The sequence below is a fragment of the Musa acuminata genome, unplaced genomic scaffold (assembly GCF_036884655.1).
Source record: "Musa acuminata AAA Group cultivar baxijiao unplaced genomic scaffold, Cavendish_Baxijiao_AAA HiC_scaffold_1104, whole genome shotgun sequence".
Taxonomy (NCBI): Eukaryota; Viridiplantae; Streptophyta; class Magnoliopsida; order Zingiberales; family Musaceae; genus Musa; species Musa acuminata.
In genome coordinates, this window is record NW_027021317.1 from 230,682 (window position 1) to 240,205 (window position 9,524).

Consider the following 9,524-nt stretch of genomic DNA (forward strand, 5'->3'; position numbering starts at 1 on the left):
TTGTGCAAGTGTTCACTTATATAAGTCGTACTGGCTTCGCTCCAACTTCCCATTCTCGTGGAGCTCATGCTTCCTTTTCTCAGGCCATCCCTTTGCTATCTCGTCTATCTTCTAGTCCAACTCCTTGATCCTCTCTTCGCTGAACGGGTAGGCATCGGCTCCATGGGTCGCCAACGAATGCATGGCATTCCTTGTGCTAGTTCGACCTGTAGGACCAATGGCAACCAGGGAGGGGTAGAGGATATCGACTTTGAAAGTACACTACAAAGATTCCTTCCTCTCATCACCGAACAGCAGCGCCAACCAAGGCATGCCGGAGAAGAACTCCTCAAAGGAATCCCGATCCTTATCCATTGAGATGTTGACCACCTCGAAAGCACTGTCCATGCGCTTGATCTTGTGATATTCCTCGATCAGATGGGGAAGAAATCCGCGACATGTACCGGACCTACGAATCGAGAAGAAGAGGAGGATGGTCTTGCCAACAAGCTCCTTCACCGGAACCTGTGAAGCACAATGACGAGAGATTAGCCATCGACAATGCCCATATGTGGATTCATTATATGCTCAATTCATTACCTTCAACCCTTCTTTGCCAATAACATAATTGAGGTCCCCAGCAACAAGAAGAGATTCCAGTCTCTGTGCCATCTCTACCTCCTTGATCCTCTCTTCACTGAACGGGTAGGCATCGGCTCTATACATCTTCAACGAAGTTCCGGCGTTCTCTGTGATCGTTTGACCTGTAGGACCAATGACAACCAGGGTGTTGACGTAATGAACTTCTAAAGTGTTCTCCAAAGATCTTATTCTCTCATCATCCACTGGCACCGCCAACCAAGGCATGCGTAAGAAGAACTCGAAAGCACCCGAATCCATATAAACCATAGGGACGAAGATCACCTCGAAAGCACTGTCCATGCGCTTGATCTTGTGATATGCCTCGATCAGCTTGGGAAGAAATTTCTGGCAATAAAACGAATCACTCATTGTAAAGAAGAAGAGGATGGTCTTGCCAACAAGCTCCTTCACTGGAACCTGTCAAACACAATGATGAGGGCTTAGCCATTGACAATACCAAGCTGTGGATTCACTATATGCTCAATTCATTACCTTCAAGCCTTCTTTCCCAATGACATAATCGAGGTCCCCAGCAACAAGAAGAGATTCCAGTGTTTGTGCGGCCTTTGCCTTCTCTGGCAATAAATCCAGTTGCTCCTTAGAGAACGGGAATGCTTCCCATGCTAAAACTCCATACTTGGAGATGAGCCTATCGTAATTTTTAAGCATAATCTTCCCATCGGCACCGATCACAAGCACGGTTGATAATTGGAAGGGCCAGAGCTCAAAGAAGCGGACAAGCTTCTCACAGCCCTCGTCTTCGAAAGGAATCGCGAGCCATGGCATGCTTGCCAGGCCTTGTTCATAGGATGATTTATTATCATCTAATGGCACCAGCACAACTTCGAAGCTCTCCCCGGCTTCCTTAAGCTTCCTATAGATTTCAGCCAGCACCAGAGTCAACTTATTGGGACCGCCGTATTTATCAGGAATATTAATCCAGAAGTAAAAAGCCACAATCTTTCCTTCGAGATCCGACACGGCAACCTGCTTCAATTTAGCGTAGATTAGATGGTGGTAGTAAGCTGGCGGATCAAGAATGTAGTTTAATTCTCTTCCTACAAGGAGATCATCGATTACCTTGGATCAATCATTGGAGATCAAGTAGTCCCGGGACTGCGAAACCAACAGACTTCGAAGACTCCGTTCCTTCTTAGCAGCCGCCTCCAACTCGTAGAACCTCTTAACAGTAAATGGATACCCGTTTACACCATATTTTGCCACAGCTCGGAGACCTTAATTTATTAATTAAACATGATTTTATTTTTATTCATACATCTTTTAAGATAATTTTAATTTCTAAAATTATTTTATATAATTAAAAATTTATAAACATTAATATCATCATTTGACTATTTTTTTTAAATATATATAATAAATTGATAAAAGATAAAAGATATACCTTCTTCGAAATAAATTTTCCTCTCAATCTTCTCACTAGTGATGAATAATAAATAGTCTGATCCTCTCTTTTTATAGGGGGGGAAGAGGAGCAAGATCGGTAGGGGGAGGGGATTTCCCCTTAAGGATATATTTAAAAATCACTTTTTATATTAATAAATAAATAAATTAATCAATAAAATAATTAAATTCTTAACTTGTCCACACCATTAAGAAAATAGAATTTAGATATTTTCTTAATTATATATATTTTAATTATTTCCTTAATCATATTACACAAACAAACAAATGGATCAATACAAATAAAGCAAGATCTAATTAAGATAATTTTAAATTATAAATGAGTGAAAATAATCTCGATGATTACATTAATTATGTGAAGGGGTGGTGCAACAATCGATGCTAGTTCTACACAAGCCCTATATGAATGACTAAAATAGGATGCCAATCTTAATTTAATTATTGCTATATGTATGCATAAATATGTATACATATATATACTTATATATACATATATATGTATACATATACATATACATATGTATATGTATATACATATATATATACATATACATATATATATATATATATATATATATACATACATATATATATACATACATATACATATAAATACATATATATATATATATATGCATATATATATATATATGCATATATATATATATATATGCATATATATATATATATGCATATATATATATATATATATATATATATATGCATATATATATATATATGCATATATATATATATATATATATATATATATATATATATATATATATATATATATATATGCATATATATATATATATATATAGTTTGATCTTGATCTTGGATTTCAGATGAAGCCCTTAATTGATGAGATGATTCCACACTTATATAGTATCCGTAGTCCCAACAGTGATGCCCACTCGTTTTGGAGTCATGAATGGGATAAACACAGCATGCGATCCTTGTCCAAGTTCTGTTTGGATCAAGAGCACTAAGAGGGGGGGGGGTGAATTAGTGCAGCGGAAAACCTTCTACGATTAAAAACAAACTGTGTTCGTACGATGAAATCGTTTCCGACGTAAAACCGTTTTCGGAAACTTAACTTGAAAGCGAGTTCGTAAATGAGTGCGGCAAAAGTAATGAGGAAGTAAGGCACATATGGAGGTTTGCAGTAAGGTAAGTAGCAAGAATAAAAGCAAACCAGAGAAGACGAGAGTTTATAGTGGTTCGGTCAATCGTGACCTACATCCACTCCTCCAATTCCTCTTCCGTCGAGGCCACCGGCATCCACTAATGATCTTCCTTTACTAGGCGAAGATCAACCTCCTTCTTACACCCCTCTTCTCCTTTTACCGGGTTTAGGAGACAACCCTTACAAGAACTCACTCTCCTCTCTTAAACAGAATTCTAACACTTAAGCTAGATGAGAGAAATTCTAGAGATTGCAGCAGCTTTTTCTCTCTTTTAATCTCTCTATGCTTGTATATTTTACCCAGGGATGGGAGGGGTATTTATAGGTTCCAAACCAGTTTGAATTCCGAGCTCAAAACTGTCATCTCCCGGAATTCCGGGGTCTGGCGGTTGCACCTCCTGACTGGAGCGGTTGCACCGCCTGGCAAAGCTCGAAGACTGAGCCTTTGGGCGGTGCCACCTCCTGTCAGGGGCGGTTGCACCTCCTGCCAGAGCTCGAAGACCGAGCTCAGGCGGTGCAACCGCCTGACTAGGGCGGTTCAACCGCCTGCTAGAGCTCGGAGACCGAGCTCAGGCGGTGCCACCTCTTGTCAGGGGCGGTTGCACCTCTTGCCAGAGCTCGAAGACTGAGCTCAGGCGGTGCAACCGCATGGCAGAAATCAGGGTCCAAATGGGTTGATCCATTCGGCCTAATTTGGGTCTTTCAGGGGCCAATTATCCCAAGATTAAGTTAATAGGATCACCTCCATTTCTAACTTAATCATTGTGCTAACTACGATATTTCCTAAGATATTTACTGCAACTTGCTCCGGTACGTCAATCGCTTCTTCCGTCGAGCTTCCGGCGAACTTCCGTCGATCATCCGATGAACCCTCAGTGATTCTCCTACGGACTTTCGGCAAACTCTTGGACTTGCGACGATCCACTTGGCGAGTTCCGACGAGCTTCTTTGGCAAGCTCCTGGACTTCTCGGATTTGTTCCCGCAGAACCTCCGATGACCGTCCGAACTTCCGTCGAACTCTCGAACTCTCAACGTGATCATTGTCTAGACTCCGGCGCAAATCCTGCTGCATATCTTACTTTCATCGTAGTTAATCCTGCACACGTAAAACAAAACTTCGATCGAGACAATTAATACTAAGCATTAATCACGTTGTCCGGCATGTCATTGGTCTCTCGACGCTTCGTCCGATTCTTTGGCACAACGTCCTCTCTTGCAGCCTATTGCCCAATCGGCCAGTTGTCTCCGCAACTCCGATGTCCTCGGCGCAATATCCGCTCTCTTTGGCCCGATGCCCGAATCTACAGCCCGAAGCCTTCTGTCGATACGTCGACCGATCCACCGGCCCGACGTCCAATCTTTTAACATGTTCCTCCGGCCCAACATGATTTTCCTGCTTTAATTGTTTCAACCTGATCGAAGTATCCTGCGTCACTCAAAACGTAGATTAAATCATTAACATATATCAAGTGGTTTCATCATCAAAATACGAGATTCAACAAGTTCGACCAACTTTCTAACTTTAATGTTGCTCTTGATCTAAAAAAAAAAAAGATATTCTCTCGAGACTAGACGCGAAAGGTATTTTCCTTGATAATCGCACGTACTAATCGAAGGATATGTTCCATGTTCTCAGAAGAGAAATAGCGTATAAATCAACAATCCATTTCAACACAAAATCGAGACAGTAGTAGCTATATCAGGTTTATATCTTGTGTCAACAAATAAGGAGACCAATTTATCGAATGTAATATTTCTATTAAAAAAATAGTACTTCACATTACATTAAATTCCCTCCCTTCCTAAATATATGATATGTCAAATGATTCAAAAGAAGCATCCACAACTAATGGACGCTACCAACTCGTCTGTTTGAAGATTTCAGCTTTATCTATCCATTATTTAACTTCTTCTTAATTGTGTGTGTGTGTGTGTTTTTTTTGGGACATTTTTTCTATTTTTACTAAAATATTATAAACCCAAATTCCTTAAATGATAGAAAAATTCAAAAAGCTCTCTAGTATCATGTTGAGAAATCTCTTGATAAAATGTTGGGTATTAAGAAATCATCGAAGAGAGTATCGAGCAAAATATAAAAGATTTAAAGTTAAAAACCCTTATTAAATTAAAATTTTATAATCTCTAGGACTAATTTGAGGTTTTTTTTTTTTTTTGATCTCTCCCTCCTCATTATATGCATAAAGTATTACATGAGTTTTTATTTATAGATTGTGAATTTAAGATTTTAACTCCAACTAAAATAACAAATCATACTTTTAACTCACAAAGTTTAATTTAGTATTCTGAGAGAAACAAAGAATAAAATGCATTAGATCAAAACATGATCAGTATCATGCAAAATCTCATATGATCATTATTTTTTATTTTTTATGAAAATATAAAAAATATAAACCATAATTAGAAATAACAAATAATATACTAGTGATATTCATATATTATTATAAAAATGTAAAAATAATATATAAGATTTTTAAGCATTTAAAAATCTTCAAAAATAAATTTAAAATATATATAGATGATCATTATTTTTGTTTTAAAGTTTCTAAAATATTTTTATTGATTTTGCATGTAAAATATTTTTACATGTAAAATATTTTTATTGTCAAGCAACTTGTTTTTGCATGTAAAATTAAGCCTAATAGACACCAATGGAAGCATTCACTTGATTAAAGAAAGAGCAACACATAAAAACTAAATCAGCTTCAGCTACTATCTTGATGCATTTTTTCATGCGATAGCAAACAAGATGATGATGCTTAACCATCTTGCTAATATGGGGCTACATTTTAGGTTGAATTGCATTCCCAAACCATATAAGACAATTTAATTAATGATCATCTAAGTGAGATCAGGTCCCTTGGGTGTCAACTATGCCTAGATTGGGTTAAATTAGGAATAGTCTTACCTAATCTCACCAAATACAATTGTGCAAGTGTTAACTTTTAGATGTGCACCAATTTATCAATAAAAGGATTAGTACTTCTAGAACTTCATTTAAAGTGTAGCTTCCTAGTTTCACTCTTCTATTTCTCTATCTTATGAATGCAGCTGAGAGGATCATGAAAGCATCATCTGCAGTCCTAATGTCTGATACAGATGTCGAAAGTTTGGATTTAACAAGCACAACAATGTTGGATTTTCACTTGCAAATACAGGATATAACTTCACACATCCAAATATATAAAGACCAAACAAATGTTCATTGCAAGCATACATTCTTAGAGATACTATGCCCAAACAAATATATAAAGATGCATTTTGATAGACTAGCAGACTCAGAGATTGAACACAATTTGCTGCAAATCCTTATTATTAACTGTGCCGCTCGAGCCTAGTCAACCGAATTATCTATAGAGATTACTATCTGAAGCATAATCCATGTGCTTTCTGCTACTCATGCTTCTTATAACTAGCAACTAGCAGGCAGACAGGCTTTACTCTATCAACAATATATATCACCAAATCACTTTCAAATAAGACGTTGTTGTTTGTATCCTAGATATCATCGATCGTTACATATTTATATTTTCATATGATATGATAATATGCTTGAAACTCATATATCATATATAAATTTATGAATCATTATAAACAATAATGAAGGAGCTTGTTGGCAAGACCATCCTTCTCTTCTTCTCGGCTCGCCGGTTCGGTACATGCCGTAGATTTCTTCCTCATATGATCGAGGAATATCACAAGATCAAGCGCATGGGCAGTGCTTTCGAGGTGGTTAACATCTCCATGGACAAGGATCAGGATTCCTTTGAGGAGTTCTTCTCCGGCATGCCTTGGTTGGCGCTACCGTTCGGTGATGAGAGGAAGAAATCTTTGAAACGCACTTTCGGAGTCGGTGTCCTCCTCCCCTCCCTGGTTGCCATTAGTCCTACAGGTCGAACTAGCACAAGGAACGCCACGCATTCGTTGGCGACACATGGAGCGGATACCTACACGTTCAGCGAGGAAAGGATCAAGGAGTTGGACCAGAAGATAGACGAGACGGCAAAGGATGGTCCGAGAAGAGGAAGCATGAGCTCCACATGAATGAGAAGTTGGAGCGGAGCCAAGTGAACACTTGCACAATTGTATTTGGTGGGATTAGTGTACTTCAAATCATATCCTAATGTTTCTCTAAGCATTGAGCTTATTGTAATTACCAATAGAAAAGAACAAAATATTGAGTCCAATCGTCTCGAGGAGACTATTTCAAATCTCTATATGAATGCATGATGAATAACAGCACTCACCCTTCCTCAAAAGTCAACTTTGTAAAAGGGCTGAAAGATGGAGAGAGATGCGAGAGAGATGGGGGTAGAACAGCAGCTGTTTTCGTCTCTCTTGCTTGTTCGCTAACTAGGTTGTACATGTCTCATGGTCAAAGCACACTTCCTTTGACCTTCCTCTTTTCGTTAAAGATCGACTCGTACGTAAAGCTGGGGAATAATACTCCATGGATAAAGAGTGCTATCTTCCCACGGTTCGGGATCAACTGTTAGGTCAGGTTCCAGGGGAGGCATTGATTGCTTGCTCGTATTGCTTACGGTACCCTCTTTCGGCAGATGGATAAGATGTGGGTGGCCCTGGAAAAAGTGGTTCTGCTGCCGTTCTTCGCCGATGAGAGAGGAATGAGAACTTCTCTCGCATGCCGGGAATCAGATGAATTGTGGTGGTCGATAGATAGTTAGTTGTATGTAATGTTGAGTGGAAAGAGATTCGGATGAAAGAGGTACGACGGCCCCGGTTCGGAACTAAAGGTTGAGCGCGAGATCAAGTCAAAGCTGGCGAGACCCAACGCATTAGTTCCCCTCTACCCAACTTGCCAATAATCAAGTTGTAGCTATAGTTATCCTTCTCATTTCTGAGCGCGAGATCAAGTCAAAGCTGGCGAGACCCAACGCATTAGTTCCCCTCTACCCAACTTGCCAATAATCAAGTTGTAGCTATAGTTATCCTACTTATTTCTGAGCGTGAGATCAAGTCAAAGCTGGCGAGACCCAACGCATTAGTTCCCCTCTACCCAACTTGCCAATAATCAAGTTGTAGCTATAGTTATCTTACTCATATCTGAGCGCGAGATCAAGTCAAAGCTGGCGAGACCCAACGCATTAGTTCCCCTCTACCCAACTTGCCAATAATCAAGTTGTAGCTATAGTTATCCTACTCATTTCTGAGCGCGAGATCAAGTCAAAGCTGGCGAGACCCAACGCATTAGTTCCCCTCTACCCAACTTGCCAATAATCAAGTTGTAGCTATAGTTATCCTACTCATTTCTGAGCGCGAGATCAAGTCAAAGCTGGCGTGACCCAACGCATTAGTTCCCCTCTACCCAAGTATCCAGTTGAGTATCAAGTCAAGTAGAAGGTATCTCGTTAAGTGGAAAGTATAGTAGATGCTCAAGAAGTAGAAAATAGAAGGTTTCGTATCTAAAGCCGTAGAAAGTTGCAAGTCCATGAAATTCAGTCTCAAGCAGTAGAAAGAAAGGTTGAAAGAAAGGATTGAAGACTCACCCCTAATACACTTAGGCGAAAGAACACGCAGGCAAGTGGAACTCGCACCCCATCCTATAAGTGTTAGAGCACCCATAGTCAGCTTATGCACCGGCGACAAGAAGTTTGCTTGTCTATTCCCGCTGCTTGCTCTTTCGCACCCCGACTCCTTGAAGAGAGAATATCGCTATCCTTGAAGATTCTATCGCTATCCTTTAATATAGATAGAATGGTGTAGTAAAACACTGGTTACTGCTGGCTCAACGCACAACGGCAAATAGACTAGTAGTGACTCTAGCGTGCACAATAGAATATAGAATCCGGTAAACAATAAGCTTCTTGGAATTTATGAATTGAGTAGAGGCTGCGTTTCTTTCAACGTTACACTTTCTACCTTGACTTGCAACCCTAGCATTCGATCTACCACATCTTTCTGCCCTAGCTTTCGATCTACCACATGTTGCATAGCTTGTTGAGCTCGAGCATCAAAGTTCTAGTGCCGTTTGCTTGTTCAATAAACAATAAGTTGATTCTACCACAAATCTGGCTTTGCTGATACTTCTCAGTAATAGAGGCTATTTAAACTTACAACTGAATGAAATTTTTTGCAACAGTGAACATATTATAATATTAAAAAAATAATTCCACATCTAATGTGTGTGGTAAGGTTTGTGATTGTATTTATTTTAAGGTCTCGAGAATCAAGTCTTCCTCACTAAGGTTGCATTTGAAAGAAAAGAAGATATCTGACTTTTGTCTCCACAAAAACCAACACATTGTCAGGCAA

General features: G+C 39.2%; 1 protein-coding gene across 1 annotated transcript; it reads right to left on the minus strand.

Moving 5' to 3' along the window:
- Positions 1-261: 261 nt before the first annotated feature.
- Positions 262-4,274, minus strand: LOC135666479 (probable nucleoredoxin 1-1). Its single transcript, XM_065178049.1, has 5 exons — positions 4,241-4,274; positions 1,755-1,856; positions 1,114-1,679; positions 580-1,038; positions 262-504 (listed from the first exon to the last, which is right to left on the minus strand). Exons 1-5 carry the CDS (start codon positions 4,272-4,274, stop codon positions 262-264), a joined length of 1,404 nt encoding a protein of 467 aa, XP_065034121.1.
- Positions 4,275-9,524: the final 5,250 nt, after the last annotated feature.

What these genes read in the sequence shown, in the direction of transcription:
- LOC135666479 (XM_065178049.1), bottom strand. Translation starts at nt 4,274, where the DNA reads ATGATCACGTTGAGAGTTCGAGAGTTCGACGGAA. An exon ending in TTGGGAAAGAAGGCTTGAAG is followed by an intron (nt 1,039 to 1,113) that starts GTAATGAATTGA and finishes TGTGTTTGACAG; the next exon opens with GTTCCAGTGAAGGAGCTTGT. An exon ending in TTGGCAAAGAAGGGTTGAAG is followed by an intron (nt 505 to 579) that starts GTAATGAATTGA and finishes TGTGCTTCACAG; the next exon opens with GTTCCGGTGAAGGAGCTTGT.